Source organism: Melopsittacus undulatus, chromosome 5 (genome assembly GCF_012275295.1).
Source record: "Melopsittacus undulatus isolate bMelUnd1 chromosome 5, bMelUnd1.mat.Z, whole genome shotgun sequence".
NCBI lineage: Eukaryota > Metazoa > Chordata > Aves > Psittaciformes > Psittaculidae > Melopsittacus > Melopsittacus undulatus.
This window is the reverse complement of record NC_047531.1, coordinates 27,514,915-27,531,692: the sequence shown is the minus strand read 5'-3', so window position 1 is coordinate 27,531,692 and position 16,778 is coordinate 27,514,915. Positions and strand designations below refer to the sequence as shown.

At 36.9% G+C, this 16,778-nt stretch overlaps 1 protein-coding gene across 1 annotated transcript in view; it reads right to left on the bottom strand.

Moving 5' to 3' along the window:
* Window positions 1-16,778, bottom strand: part of LRRK2 (leucine rich repeat kinase 2) — a 69,403-nt gene that overhangs the window by 38,809 nt on the left and 13,816 nt on the right. The window contains exons 7-17 of the mRNA XM_013128879.3: window positions 13,776-13,907; window positions 10,747-10,866; window positions 9,501-9,625; window positions 8,860-8,939; window positions 8,002-8,108; window positions 5,588-5,717; window positions 4,575-4,699; window positions 3,091-3,224; window positions 1,913-2,057; window positions 1,499-1,638; window positions 25-153 (exon numbers count right to left, since the gene is read on the bottom strand). Coding sequence (XP_012984333.3) covers window positions 25-153; window positions 1,499-1,638; window positions 1,913-2,057; window positions 3,091-3,224; window positions 4,575-4,699; window positions 5,588-5,717; window positions 8,002-8,108; window positions 8,860-8,939; window positions 9,501-9,625; window positions 10,747-10,866; window positions 13,776-13,907 — 1,367 coding nt within the window. The remainder of the gene's footprint in view (window positions 1-24; window positions 154-1,498; window positions 1,639-1,912; window positions 2,058-3,090; window positions 3,225-4,574; window positions 4,700-5,587; window positions 5,718-8,001; window positions 8,109-8,859; window positions 8,940-9,500; window positions 9,626-10,746; window positions 10,867-13,775; window positions 13,908-16,778) is intronic.

The window sequence follows — 16,778 nt, the reverse complement described above, 5'->3', positions numbered from 1 at the left end:
GAGCTGTCAAAAGAGAGAAGATACCTGTCGATCTCTCTTGTCCGTGAAACACATAGACATCTGATAGAAAATGACTGTGTCAAATGATTCATGTACCAGAAGCTTTGCAAAACAAGGTGACAAGCCAAGAATTGACAAGATTGCATGAAATCCCTAAAAACACAATGAGAAGACTGAAATAAGTACAGTGTTAAAAAGTGTCATTTTAGAACAGGCCATGCAACAAAATCAAATTTCAACCAAAAGATATGTGTTTTAATTTTTTTTGTTTTGCTTTGCTTTTAAGCAAGCAATAATTCACAAACTGGAGAATATCAGGAGAGAAGGCAAAACCACCAGGTATCTCTAAGTTTATAGAGCTGTAGTTTCATGCTTGTTTAGCTGACTCACTTAAGCAGATATTAACTGACACTTTGAAAAGCCAAATTATGCACCATAATATCTGGCAACATCCTGCCTGGCAGTGACAAATGTACTCGTGATTTCCTGAAAATGTACAGAGGAAACAATCTCCTCCTAAGGATATGGGATAAAGATGTATCCCCTGTCACAGTGTGTTGCTCTGCAACCCTTGAATGAGAGAAAAATACATAGTCTAAATACAAAATACAACAGATGTATCTAAAAACTAAAAAAAATTACAAAATTATCCCATGATTCTACAAGTAGGATTCTCCTAGAAGGGTGGACTGGGTAAACTGGGGACTCTTGAGACTAAATCACTTTAGGTAACTTCCTTATTCCATCATACTATTTTTATTTCTCTTTATATTGGTTGCTAAGCTGAACTTGGAAGGGTTGGGGGAAAAACAACAATAAAGAAGGGAGGCTGGACTTGTGATGTTTTCACATTGATCTGAAACAGAAATACAGAAACTCTCATAGGAAGCTGATCTCACAGGCAAGCTCCATTCCATGAGAAAAGATGAAACTGGCAACAAATGGGGAAAGCTTCTGAAGCAGAAGAAACAGAACTTGCACAAGAGGAGCACTGTACGTGTGCTTGCAGACAGAATAAGAACTCTCCTCCCATATTCAGAAGTACATGCGAAGTCTGACACAGTATTCCAGTAATATCCTTCTTAAATACAGCATTCCTACCCTAAGCTTATTGCTGGTGACAGGGCTGCAACTAAGTTATTTTACATTACTTTTCTAAGAAGGGCAATCAATACTATAATGACAGTTACTTCATTAAATCGTTATAGTTTGACTGAATGATGAACTGAGAAATTTGTTCTAGTTTGAAAACCTCAGGAGTCTTTAATACTAACACCTAAACCTATGGTTACATATTCTGGATTGAATATATGCCTCCAAGAAAATCATCTCTATGGCAAACATACTGGATTAATTAAAAAAGGCTTATACTAATGTAGTAATCACAATACAGGAAGTAACTAAAATAAGGAATTATATTTAAAATATAACTGCATTAAAATAATTTCCCAAGTTTTTGCCTTTCACTTTTATCTTTGTACGTAAAAATAACACATACATGCATCTGGATTTCAGTGACCTCTTTAAATCGTCGCAGAGTAGAAACCAGAATTGTTGACAGGACATGCATAGTTGCAATACACAAAGTCTTCCTCGTAATCAAAGAGCGTAGAAGACTCAAACCTAAACACTGTATGTCTAGAAGAAAAAAACACCTATTAATAATGTTGCTTATTCAGTCATTTTGAATGGAATAAACCCATGACCTAAGTAGTGTTATATTTCTAATATTTGAGAAAACTATTTGCATAAGCTATTACAGGGCCAGGAGTAGATGAACCTGAGGACTGTGCAGTTCTGCAGCCTTTTCTTGCCATGTAGCCTATATCACATTAATACTGGAGAGAGTAATAGATAAGTTATAAGTTAATCAGCCCCTCCTACTATGTCATTCATATAATACCTTCCTTACCTTGTTCATCTGGATACATCTGTAGGGTGTGAAGTACAGTGTCAGTAGCTCCTTGCTGGGTTAAAATTTCTAGTGCACCACTGCACTCAGCTACAGAAGCAAGTAGTTTTAATCCACACTTCTGAATGCTAGGATTTCCAATAAACTAATGGAGAAATGAACATAAAATGAGATCAAGGTTTTCTGCTTACAATGGCAACAGAAGAGTTGCTTGTTCTTAAAGCTGTTCTATAAGAAAAAGCAATTTTTCTTAAAGTATGAGAAATTACAGTAGACATAACAATAAATTACAATAATCACAACTTCAAAAATGTTTCCTTTTCAACTATCAGTTTCAGCTGCTCATAACCTCTAGGGATTTTCACCTTTGATTCTGGAAACTTTCCCTAGGGAGTTTTGTAATAGAGTGCGCTTTTTTCCCCCTTGAAGTTTCAATACAACCATTCATGAGTTCACACCATTTTGCCAGGACAAGGAAAGTAAGAAAATGTAATCCCTTTGTGGTTAAAAAGGAACATAAATGGGGTTCTTTGAGGACCAGCACAACTGATAAATATGGTACGAATTGGAAAAAAATGAAAAGAAAAAGATATAAAGCAACATACCTTTTACCGCACCCCATCAAGATTTTAAAGTTTTAGGTTTAGTTATACAGCAATTCAACAGGTTATTTGTGACTGTTTTTCCCAATTTTCCCCACTTTTAGATGGAGGAAACTTAGATGAGGCCTGGATTTGAAAGTGTGCATAGCTGATACAGTGACTTGCAAGTCTGTGAAATTATTTCAGTGGAGCTATGCTCATCTTTCTCCTTATTCCTCCTCTATCTTTCCATTAAAATGTGTTAATTTCTAGACCTTCTGGCTGATAGAAGTAGTACTGCAAAACACAAACCAGCTGGGTCAGAAAAAGCATTCAGGATGCTTGGGGAAAAAAAAAAAAAACAAACGTGCCTTGTTTTTAAAAATACCATTTAGAATTCCTGTTTCAGGGATCATCTCATACACTCCAAAACAAAAAGTAAGAAGAAACCCCAGACAAGAAATTAAACTCGGGAGTTAAGATTAATTGTATCAAATCAACAGGAAAATCAATGCAGATCTAAAACTTACAGATGTGATTCACCACTGCAAGTGCAAAATAGTGACATAATTCATTAGAATAAAGCTTTAACTATACCCTGTTCAAAGCATTAAGCACCAACGAATGAGTTCCCTCCAACAGACACTGGCTTTTAATGACTTTTATTGTAAGTGCAAGAACAGCATCTCCCCCATCTCTGGAAGAACCATTCTGGTGTTCATTCCTTGTATCTGCAACAATGGAAAACAGCCTTCGTCAGAGTACAGCTTGAATATTCTCCCTAGTACTAACCCAGCAGTATTGAACACAGAGGGGACTCAGAGGGCATATTTCAGATCCTATGATGTTTTCAGAATGCTGTTGTTACAGATACTGGAGTCTCTCCAGATTTACACTGTAATGTGAGGACATTGTGTTTGAAATGACAATTTCACCATATATTTGCTCACTGCTTACTGTGAAAATGCAGAATCATGCCAAATAATGTTGCCTAATGTATACTGCAAGATTTATTTTTTTTTCTGTCTGTGGGGTTTCTTGGTGTTCCTGATAGCTACTTCAGAATGCCTCCTCCTTCTGGATACAAGACATTACAGAGAAGCTATAAATCAGTTGCCCTTTCTCACTTGGCAGCACATCATAGGCCAAATTTTACCCACAGATGACATTAAGTGGAAGGTGAGTACATATAAAAAAACAGAGAAAGGTCTTTCATGTTTACCTTTCTAGTAGCTATTGGCATTGCAGTCAAGTGGCACTACAGAAAATGCCCAGAAATCCATTAGAAGTCACTTCAGCATTCATATTTGTTCCAATCACTATTTTCCCCATGAATTACTTTTTATTCCTTAATTAACCTGCAAGTTCCAACAGCCAGTTGACACTGTTTGATTACACTTCAGAAGGGCCTCATTTCCAGGATACTGGCAAACAAAAGGTGCCTTGCCTACATGTTACACTACATTTGTCAAGTCTTAATCCTACTGTTTATTAAAAAAAAAAAATTAGGTTTAGAATTCAAATAGAAGGAAACAGAAAACCTGCAGTCAGTCTATGTATTATTTTTAAAGTAATTTCTAAGCTAGTCAGTCTGGCTTTTCCCTTTCTGTAAAAAATGGTATGTAACAGTATATTTCATATCTTTAAATCACTGTCTTTATTTTTTAATATCAGAGGTCAAATTTTATGCTCCTTCCAAGAGATACTATTATAACAATTGTATTTTGTGGTACAACAATGTGGATGTCCTAATCACTGTTTGCTCTCAAAGGGTTGTAAATACACACAGTGATAGCTCCACACTCAGTATCTGAGTTCCTTAACATGTAATAGACTAACTCTGCACTGATGAAAACAAGGGGAAGCCCGCAGTGATAATTTTGGTCTGTTACCTTCAATACAGCAAAAATTTGTCTCCATCTTGTATGCTCCTAAAGGGTTACAGCTGCTCTCTGCGGTTTACATAACATCAGTAAATTTTGTGAAGTCCCGTTAAAGGCTGTATTGTTAGGTAAGAAAGACTAAAGCTCAGTTATCTAATTCTACTTTCTGATTTGGTGTATCTTTTTTGGATGACTTACCTGGCATCATAAAGTGTAAAAGGACTCGAAGTGCTTCCAGCTGTACAGAGAGTGATTTTTCATGTTTCCTCATGGCTTTTACAACTTCTGATCCAGCTACTGTCATTATATCCAGATGAGGGAAGCTGAAAACATTGTTTGTAAAATCAATAAAAAGAATGCATTTCTAAATTTTGCATGTATTTTCTTCCTTAACATTGTGGGATAATTCTTTAGAACACTGTAAACCTGGTCTGAGCTATGAAATATATATTCAACTATGGTGCTTTCCTCTGACATTGCAAATGTATTATTTTCATGAATTGTGACATATTTGGAGAATAAACAGAAAAATATCAAACGTGTTAGGTTCAAATCTTGAAATAAAAAAACCAAATCTCAATGTCATCAGCATTCCAAGACCACTGATTAATTTTTAAAGTCATTTTATGTTTTCATTTTATAATACTTTTTATTCCCGTGAACATGCTTATGGAGGTTTTGAGATTTTCTTTTATCTAAAATTAAATTATTCATAAGAAATCTGTGACTATATCTTGAATCTGTGTTTTTTTCACAGACAGCTTAGCATATATAAAAGTTTCACGGAAGGCTGGAAAAACTTGGCAAGACACTTGGAATGACATTCCCACCCTGTATACCAGCATTTATGAGTCACAAGTTTGATTTTCCAGTCATGTTCTGAGGCACTTTTAGAAGCCAACAGAAAAGTAATATTAACACAATGTTCTTTTAATAATCACAGCTAATATTGTGGGAAATTTCTTAGCTCTCAGTGAAATTCAGTGTGGCTAAGAGGAGGGGAGACCACCTAGCGATAGTCTATTCAAACCTCATTGCTCAATAACCATGAAGGGAAGCACATACAGATATCCACGCATATCCACCTGGGCGTTTGGCTGTAGGGCTTACAAAATCCAATGTCTTGAACAGGTCTGTCAGCCTGTGGTCAATTTTAATATCAGTGAAACAAACCTTCACTCTGGAAGTGGCCACGTGTTTAAGTATATTACCTTCCTTCAAAAACATGATTCAGAATTCTGCAGGCACTTTCAGCCACTTCAGGAGAATATGGGTGTTTCCTCATTATATCCAAAATATTCATATGTATGCCTTTTGCCAGAAGAGTCTTCCTAATAGTTACTACAACACAAAAATGCAAGCACCCTATAAGTAAATCTCCTTCACTTTATGTGTAGTTCTAAAAAAAACCAGAAGTGCTAACTTTTTTTCCTCCTCCTTTTGATTTCTTTCCCTCACCAAACACACGTTATATAAGTACAAATTAGAATGTGAAACAGTTTGAGCTGAAGCTGACTTCTGTTTGTATAGCTTGATCAAAAGCATAATAACTCCTGAATGTCTAGTGAGTTTAAATACATCTGCTATTCTTATTTACATAAAGTTAACTTAAGGAAAGAAGAATGTACAGCTTTACTTACTTCTAGTTTCAAAAATGTTTATTCTTACAAAACTTTTCCTCTTAATTGCACTGTGATTATGTAGGAAAGGGGCTTATAAGGTTGCTGGGGTGGGACTCCTCATTAGGGACTGTATTGATAGGACAAGCAGTAGTGGGTTAAAACTTAAACAGGAGAAGTTCAGATTGGATATAAAGAAGAAGTTCTTTACTGTTAGGGTGGTGAGGTACTGGAATGGGCTGCCCAGGGAAGCTATGAATGCTCCATCCCTGCAGTGTTAAGGCCAGGTTGGACAGAGCCTTGGGTGACATGGTTTAGTGTGAGGGGGTTGGAACCCTAACCCCCCCCCCCCCCCATGGCAGGGGGTGGGAACTAGTTGATCTTAAGGTCCTTTCCAATCCTAACTATTCTATGATTCTATGATTTTATGAAAGCTAGAATTCCAAGCTGTGAAAAACTTCGAACTTCAAATATAAGGCTTAAAAAATTAAGTTATATTTATTAACTCTATTTACTGTTAATTCTTCTTTTAAAAAATCCAAATACCCCAGCACATGTTGTAGCTATAACTGTAACCAATACAGCTGAGAACACTATAAAAGTATTCTACATTATCATGGTAAATACCACCAATTATTGACATTCCCAGTTCAATGCATACACTTCAAATGGCTAATACAAGAAAATCTGGTGCCAGAGGGTTTTACTATGCTGCTTTATGTTTAAGAGGAAATGTAGCGATAGGACAAGGGGGAATGGCTTTAAACTGAAAGAGGGTAGATTTAGATTAGATATTGGAAAGAAATTCTTCACTATGAGGGGTGGTGAGGCACTGGTATTGGTTACACAGAGAAGCTGTGGCTGCCTGTACCTCGCAGTGTCCAAGGCCAGGCTGGACAGGGCTTAGAGCAACCAGCTCTAGTGGAAGGGCCCCATGGCAGTGGGTCTGGAATTAGATGATCTTTATGATCGTTTCCAACCCAAACCATTCTACAGTTCTATGTTTCTCATTTCTGGTATAAGCACATTCATTTAGGAGGAAAAAAAAGAAAGGGAAAGAAAAAAAAAGACAAACATTTGTTTTAGATTTCCAAAGGGAATCAGAAGCCCACTTGCCAGTAACATTTGATAAAAGTACCTCATATAGTATATGATAACAATATGCATACATTTATGAGATCTATTTCTCAACAAATACATTTTTATCTGATAAATAACTACAAAATCTTTTCATTGTGAGGTTTCATGTACTGGGATGGCTCAGTATCCTAGTGAGAAAACAATGCCTTCTCACCTAGAGAACAGTAATTAACTGCTAGTCTTTTTCTTCCTACCTAGCCAGTGTTTTTCAATGTGCAGTCTACAAACCACTTGAGGTCCATAACCACTTCAAAGGGTTCTGGGAAAGATATCTAACAAAAACAGGCCAACTGTCAGTAGGCTTAAATACTCTACCCATGGGTCCACATCTTCACTGAAAAATTTTGAAGGGGTCTGAAAATTGAAATAGGAAACCACTTTAGGGGCACAATCGGGACTAACGCAATCTTGAAAACTGTTAGGCACATGCTTAACTTTCTATGCATGATTTGATTCACTGAAGTCAACAGGACTGCTCAAATCCCCTGTGTTAAGCAAGAAAATGGTATTTGTCAGGCTGTAATCCTTATTCATGTGATTATCAACAAATGCTGCTCTTGAAATTCAAATATGTGGTATTTTTTCAAGCATACAAAGAGAACACACTCTTTCAGGTCTCCTGCACCACGGAATTGCAATTGCAACACAAAAACTGGCAAACAGCTCTTTATTTCCACAGACTTTCTTTGATACTAGCCAACAATAGCTTTTTCAATGCAAAGAATAAACTTCCTACTAAAAGCAACTGCATAATATTCTAAGCACAGGGAATACTGCATTCATAGGACAGCACACTAAACAGTATTTAATATTACAGCAATAACTTTCTGCTGAATTAGAAAGTGAAGATAATTAAATTCCCTTACCATTTTGTTGTGATAAAATGGCCAAGGTACCAGCAGCTGCCTGAAACACTTCCTTTGAAGAGGAGTGCATCAGCATGGAAAGCATCACCACTCTGTCTATTGGGAACCTTTCACGGAGAGAAACAAATCACTGCACACTGACAATATTCCAGCAGTTATTTTCTAATTGCAGTTTAGCTTCCTAAGAAGGTATTAAGTGACATCATTATATTTTCAGTGATTGTACTCAGCTTCTAATATGCTTCTAGAGCAAGAGCTAACAGAAAGCCCTTTGCAAACCGCGCATGTTAGCCTACTCTGAATCATGGTTTCCAAGTGACTTGGGGTAGAGGATGGAGTACACAACAGGCTCACTAAAATCTGAATGAGTAAAATTTTAAGCAACTCTGAGAAAGAGTTTAGGTAAAATAGAAGTCTGTGTCTTATCCATGCCTAAATTCTCCTTGATGAGGCAACACCCCCTCTATTATGCTCTTCTGATTTGTCAGAAAATGAGCACTGCATTTCCATACTCGTTATGCACTAGATATCTCAATCTTCTCTATTTTCTTACAATCTTTAATCCTCCCCAGCGTTGTTGCAACTGAAGAAGAAATTCCTTGCGAGCTGTAAAAATTAGTTCTGTTAGACTGTGTTCTGACCCTTTGTTAAGACACTGGTGATTTTGCTTGAGTCAAGGTTAGCACACTTTTCAAGAAAGAAACATTCCCAAGTATTGTTGATCACCATTCATTCCATCATACATTAGGAAATAGAAAGAAAATAAAAATAATTGAAACATGAGACCCCACATGGCCTAACAGTAAGCTTTTTTTTTTTTCCATTTGCCAAATTATAGTTCAAGATATCAACACTGACTGATTATCTCCATCTCCAATCTTCTCATGAAGGTTGCGTTGATACAGAAACAGATTTTTCAAAGCCCAGCATGCCGCCTCCTAAATATAAACCAGAGGAGACAAAAGGATTAAGAAAATATTCCTTTATAATATCAAACATATATGGAAAAAATTTAAAAGTTTGACTGTTTTTCAGTCCACGACAATGGTACAAGGTTCTTTACATAGAAATACAATAAGATGTGGACTGTCACAGTCTTTCTAGCTGGGATAGGAGTGAGTTACAAACATGTGCCATATCATTATTATTATTTGATTTACATTTGATAACTATTTTAGGCAGAGATGACTTCTTTGGTTGATGGGCCTGTGCTTTGCTATTGCATATAGGGGAGCTACATAAACAACAGACTTTGGGTGGCCAAAGTTTCAGGTAACAAACCTCATTGTAACCACATACATGTAGTCCACATGAGCAACTGAAACCAGTTGACGTGAAGAAAGATGAGAAAAGCAAGGAAGGTAGGATTTACTTGACATCTAATCCAGTCCTTACAGCCTTGTTTTACCAAGGATATACAGAAGAAAGTGATATTGCCAAACATTTTATTTAATGTGTAATGCAGTCTTTCCATACCCCCATCATCCTGAAATTCTCACCAACACATCTGTGTTTTTTCGGTGCAGTTCTAATGCTCTGTAACACGCTTCCAACCAGCATAATTTTTCTTCTTCCTCCTCTTCTTTTCTTTCCTCTAAGTCTCGGTTTAAGAATATTGTTTCAGCTGAAATATAAAAGATTTACAATAAATTCTTATCGTGAAAACAAAACATTTATGTCCTAACTTTCCTACAGTCACAGAAAGCTAAGCCATGCTCACACTGCCTGTGTGTGGAATTCAGAGGAAGGATCAGTCTGTTCTGGGATGGGAGAAGTCTTTTGACATAAACTTTATGACAGAACTGAGAAATGTCTTCTAGAGTATAAGGGGACAAAAGACTTTAGTTATGCTGTAGTGGATTAGGTATATAGAGATCAGTCACTGCTCAGCCTCTGAAAAGATCTGCACATCTTTGTTTTTGTTGTATATTTACATACAGAACACCATAGACATAAAATGTAACTGTGATTCATTTGTACGTAACCACTTATCACAGAGCCATTTACACTCTGAAACAGTGTCATTAAAAAAATGAAATGCAAATTCCAGAGAGATACCTGGCCCCACAGTGTGCAATAGAATTTCAAAGAAATCATCTAACACCTGTGATTTGTCAGCATTTAAGAGAAAAAAAAAGTATCAACACTATTTGCTATTCTACTGACTTCAGTATTGGAACAGTTACTTATAGACAAAGAGGATCAAATCCCTAGCTTTTGCCACTAGCTTATCAACTTTTGTTTCAAAATAATACCTGGAGTATACACGAGGAAAAGTGTAAATCTTTTAACTGATTTCAGGACTCAAGTACAAGCACTGATTTGGTGTTATCAACTGCCACATTATGGTGATTACTGTCATAAATGGCAAACACAGCATCAAATTAGGGTTATAGCATCAAATTAGGGTTATAGCATCAAATTAGGGTTATAGCATCAAATTAGGGTTATCTCTAGAGATTTTATGTTAAGTAGGGATTATGCAACATTTGCCTGTGAAAAAAACAGATTGCTTTGTTAAAACCTGTCAACATAACTTACAAACTCTGAACACTGTGAATATGTTGGGCATGTGATATGAACACAGCCATGTCATAGTAAACCAACAAACTGTAAGCATGTAGCAAATCTAGCTCTGTGAAAGCTACCCTGCTTAAGGCTTTTGTGTTATTACAGGAATCTACCAGTATAAAAAAAAATTACAAGTGGACAGATAAATGAAGTTTTAGGAAGAGATTTACTCACTCAGAAGAGCTAAACAACTGAGAGCTGCAGCTTGTAACTTTGCATTTTCAGGATACGTTTTAGCAGCCTTCACAATGACTTCTGGAACCTTATGTAATACGAGGATGTTGAAAAAATTTTCTGAAAATACATACAATATTAAATGAATATAAACATATCTAGAGCTTTACATGCATTTAACATAACTTTCTCAGCACATAATGCTGAAATTTTGTAGCAAACATTAGATTTCTTATTGCAGGCCTTGACACAACAATGTTTTATTTGTGCAGAAAGAGGTCAAGGATAAAAAAACATTGGGATCTAAGTTCTTTGTGGGTTTTTTTGTTTTACATAAGGCTGAGGTTGAATGGAAAATGAAGTGCACATTGTCATCAAAATAAGAAAAATACAGTCAGCATATCACTTGCAGACTTCCTGCCAAGAATCAAATGCTTCCTGGTCTTGAATTCCTGCAATAATTTGTTTTATCCTATCAAACAAGTGGTTTAACTGTGATTTATTCTCTGGTTTTGCCCTCCTCATTAAACAGATCAAGGTCAGCATTACAAATACAGAATTTATATATTCTGAAATAGTAGAAAGAACTACCCTTTAATGATAAATGCATTCAAAGCCTAATTTTTATTATAGGCTGCACAGTATTTTATATCATAGGTTGAATATAAAGAATTTTGCAAAAAGCAAGCAAATGAAAATAACTTTCCCATTTGTTGTAAAAACAAGTATCATGCACAACATAATACAGCAACACTCACTTTGTAAAATAGTTCAATAGCTATGGTTTCTATTTTGATATTTGGTTTTGTTTAATTCTTGATTAGTAAAAATGAAAATCATACTAGCAATGTGAAAAGTTGGATTCAAATCTGTATCAGTGTTTCTCAAACCCTTCGGATGAAGAATGAAATTAAAAATTCTCCCATATTTGAGCATCAAAAATATAATTACATACAGAAGCAAAGTTAACCTCACTTATTTCCCTCTGCTCTGGTCCTGAGTTCTATAGGTGCTGACTAGCTTAACTGTCTAGATTTTTCATCAGAACATAAATAACTCTCCCAATATTTTATGATTGGGTTCAATTAGAACAAGCTAATACAGTGTTTAACATCAGACTTTAAGGCAAGTCCTTTCCAGATTCATCATTCTAAAACCCTGGCCTTAACATTTATTACAGTGTGATTGGAAAGAGTATTTTTCTTCTTACCCTGTCTGTAGTAGTGTGGTCAAGTTATATCAGCATTGTTGTTTCTTGCCATATTTTAATGGAAATATTTTTGTTTAATTCTTGATTAAGTATGTTACCTTATGTGTAAATAGGTTACCTTACAAAATTAATAGTCTTAAGACTATGTGATGAGTAACTACATTGGACTTGTGGCTAGCAAAAAAGGTATCAGTCAGTTAAATTCTGATGACAGTCAAGTCCAGAATGGTCATTACCAGATTAGCAAGAGCACATGCCAGTGATTTTGGAAACCAGTAGATCCTGACTTTATCATTTCACTGCCAGTTAACGTGGGTTTAAGAAGACAGTGTCCATCAGAATAATCTGAGAAGCCACACTGGCTATATGGATATCTTCTAGATTATTTCCAAGAGCACCTAGCGATTTCAAATCTGTTTAGCTAACTGTGGTGCTGTGCACACCTCTTCCCATAACTCTCCTGAAGTGGTTTCTTATTAAGATGAAAGACATTTGTTATGCTGAAAGAAGAACTGGATCTTGCGGCTGCTTTACTGCCACTGTTGGTCATGTTGGTCATGTTGGTACATGTTGGTCAGCATACATGACAAACATGTGACTGACACCAGGCTGCACTTAAGTTACACTCAGGGCGTGATCAAGGCATGTTAACAAGTTGCTGTGTCCCCACAAGTGCTCACTTTCCCTGCCTATCTGCAGTTAGTCCAGCACAGGAAACCATTCAAGAGTAACATTGCCTCTTGCCAAAAACCTGCAAACCCCCCTCAGTGGTGACCACATTTTCTTGAAATTTCTGTTTGGCGTTCTGAAGAGGAACTGGAAGCTGCTCTGGGATACAGTCTAGTTTGATCTGTATTTTCTACAATATCTGCATGAAGAAGTGGAAAGAGATAGTGAAAGGATGACTTAAGGGGAGTTATGCACTGGCACCAACATCTGCAGTAGCTTCAGGCCGCCACCTGCAAAAATTGGGAAATTTAACTCATGAGAAACCTTGGCTAAGTGTTTGATGAAGAAGAATCTGGCATGGAGTGGTAGCTCCTCAGGTATCTACTCACGGTATTTTTGTATGCAGCAGGGGAAAAACATGTATTTTCATTTGAACGTATTATGTGGTCCTCGACAACTGTTCAGGCCAGCTTATTATAGTAGCAAGAGAGAGTAGAGAGCTGCTAGAAGGTACAATTAATCACTTTTTGACACTGCCATCATTTCTCTTGATGTGACACTAGCCCCAGGCAAGCAAAGTACTTTTGCCCAAGCCAAAGGAAGTCCACGGACCAGTGGTTCTTTCACTGCTGCAGCACAGGGGACCCCAAGATAGGCACCATAGCTGGGGAGAAATACAGCATATGTCTCTGTATGCACTGTAAGGAGGAAAACCATAGTATTGGAGAATACCTCCCATGTAATTCTGCAGCACCAGTTGTTACACACACTCAGCATTGCCACTTCAAAAAAAGGAAATGAATAAGGAATTTTCTTCCTTTCTATAGTAGCTCTATATAGAATGGGGTCTACTGATCTCTCATTCTCATACTTTGCTTCTCCCATTATTTGTCTCATGTTTTTTTTTTTCCCATCTGGTCTTTTATGGCAGCTTCTGTCATTGTTACTAATGTTTAACACAAAAGGATACCATATTGACTTTGGCCAGTGCTACCTCAGTCTGTTTACATCATTAGAGACAAGGAGCTGCTTACCTCTCTGAGGATTAGCTGGAATAGTAGTATTCATTGCCTGTAATGCTTGCTGTCAGTTAACTCCAACTCTTAAGACAGTCACAGTAAGCTTATCATAAACAACTCTGTGAACTTACCCAGTGTAAGTTTATGCAACAAGCAGCAACCCACTTCCTGAACTGTTTCACTATCAGGGAAACCTTTCATCATTTCTACTACAACATTGTAGCAGCGAACATTTCCAGACATGAGCACTTCAACATTGCTGCCTACAGAAAGAAACAGAAATAAAAACTGTTTTAAGAAAAAAACCCCTCATGTTGATTGGATTCTAATTCAGACTTTACTTCATTTATTTCGAAACTGGGCCTATGTTTCAGTTTCTGCCTTGTAACTTGAGAGAAAAGTGGCGTTTGTTTTTTCTTGATATTGCCATAGAAGACTTTAATGACTACCAACACTTAGAAATAATTAATGAAGTTCACAGTCTTATATTAACACTCATGAATATGTTCCATTCTATACCAGGCCATGTAATAGAAACCTCCCCAAAACTATTCTTATGTAACTGTTTTCTTAGAACAAATTGTCTCATAAATATGAATTCAATCTTATAAACAGTGTTTATAACATGATTGCAATCAGGTAAACATTTTATAGTATTTCTGTAATATTCCTGGGGAGATACAATTAAGAAACAATTTACCTTTTTTAATAAATGTAATGTATTTGATTCAATCATGTTCAACCCAAACCACTCTATGACTCTATAATTCTATTCTTTCCTAAGTTTTCCTTCTTTTTACAGGGCAATTTAGCAAGTTATTCTCTTTATTTAAATTAATTTTACTGTATGCCTACTTTGTCCTGAGGATACAGAAAAGTCCATCTAATGCTGCTGCAATATTTTGAAACTCATCACAAATTCTGTATTTCACAGAATCACTATTTACTGCTTATTGTGTAGGCCAGATACAGAAATCAAACTCTCTTAATCGTTCTTTTCACAGCTTGGCTTTTCTGTATACAACCGAAGAAGAATATTCACAACTGTATTATTAAAGATAATTAGTATTTTTAAAAGCAAATCTTTTGAATATTAAGTAATGATGGTCTGTAAGTTGAAAAAGCAAGCTGAGTGGGAAGCATTTCTGAAGCATTCTATGTGATAGTGAGGAAAGGTACCTTTCACAATGCTATTAGATGACAGCAATTTATTCATGTTATTCTCAACTAAGAAGAGCTTTTTAAATGTATGCTGCACAAATAGTATTGCATCACTTCACAGTAAGTTATCATTTCACAGATGACAATTATAAACATATTAAAATATTCAAAAGACTTTACCCAAATATAGTCTTTGGATATACAATCATAGAATAGTTAGGGTTGGAAAGGACCTTAAGATCATTTAGTTCCAACCCCCCTGCCATGGGCAGGGACACCTCACACTAAACCATGTCACCCAAGGCTCTGTCCAACCTGGACTTGAACACCTCCAGGAATGGAGCATTCACAGCTTCCCCTGGCAACCCATTCCAGTGCCTCACCACCCTAACAGTAAAGAATTTCTTCCTTAGGTCCAATCTAAACTTTCCCTGCTTAAGTTTGAACCCCTTACCCCTTGTCCTGTCACTACAGTCCCTAATGAAGTCCTCAGTATCCCTATAGGCCCCCTTCAGATACTGTAAGGCTTCTATGAGGTCTTCACGCAGCCTTCTCTTCTCCAGGCTGAACAGCCCCAACTTTCTCAGCCTGTCTTCATACGGGAGGTGCTCCAGTCCCCTGATCATCCTTGTTGCCCTCCCCTGGACTTGTTCCAGCAGTTCCATGTCCTTTTTATGTTGAGGACACCAGAACTGCACACAGTACTCCAGGTGAGGTCTCACGAGAGCTCACTTGGTAAATATTGTATAGTAAACAATATCCAAAATTGTTTACTGCAGAGAGCATAATTAAATGCATATTTAAATCCTGCAAGAACCAAGGAATGGTATAGTTGTGGGAAACTACCATTTCTCAGAACAAGCTAGAGAAAGGGAGGTGAAATAGATCTCATTTAATCTTAACCACCAAAACCTGGTCACCTAGGTTCTCACAAAAATTGATGGAGAGATCTGAGCACTCCATATGGCGATCCATCCCACCTGCAACAGATACCTCTCTTAGGGTCAGGTAAGTTTCCCCTTGAGGTGCATTTTACTCCCCATTAAACAGAAGAGAAGCCATGATGGCTGCCTATGACTACCATTTAGATGACTAACATTCTGTGACTCATGACCCCACTGTGAACTTTGGAGGACAGTCAGCAGCAAAGCATTTTTTTCATTCAATTGAAACTACAGAGATTTGAGAGCTCTTGTACCACACTGGAATAAACTCTTACCTTCCAGTTTCTCATGGCACACACACTGGAACAAGAAGCCTTAAAAGAATACATTTTCTTGCAGGTATTACAGAATGTCACAAGAGTATGAATGCTGGCAGAAGCAGCCTCACTTTGCATATTCACATGTGAGCTAACTCTGTTTCTCCGACTATTTTCAATCTTTTATCAGAAATGAGAGTGCTAAATATCTACTTTACACCAGGTCTTTGTCATCCCCTTATTACACTTCGTGTAAATGTTAGAAAATTGCAGTAATTTCTGGGCTAGGGTAAAATTACTTCTGGCTCAAGGAATACTTAACTTTTTAAACACAAAACTGGAACAGCAAGAAGCTGGAGAAACAAAAACCGAATAGCTTGGAGTCTGATGAAACATGGGACACTCCAGTCTACTTCTTGTTTTGTGGCATATATGAGGCCAGGACAGTTCAAAGAGAGACAGACAAGATGTACAAGCAAGGCTTTGTCAGGAATCACATTTGCAAAAGTACATAATGTACCTCATGGAAAACATGGAGAGAAGGATTCTGCTCTATGCTTGTTTGTATCTACTAGCAGAAAGCTGGCAAGAGCTGCCTCTGTCAGCATCAATTTGCTGTCAACAAATTGACACAACTCAGCACACACATTTCTGAGGATCTGATTTTGCCCACAACAGGGACTGCTGTTATCAGAAGACAAGACCTAATTAGGACATTTTCTTTCAGTCTTGCTGCACAGCAACTGAGGACACTGTGCAGTGCTACCAGTGC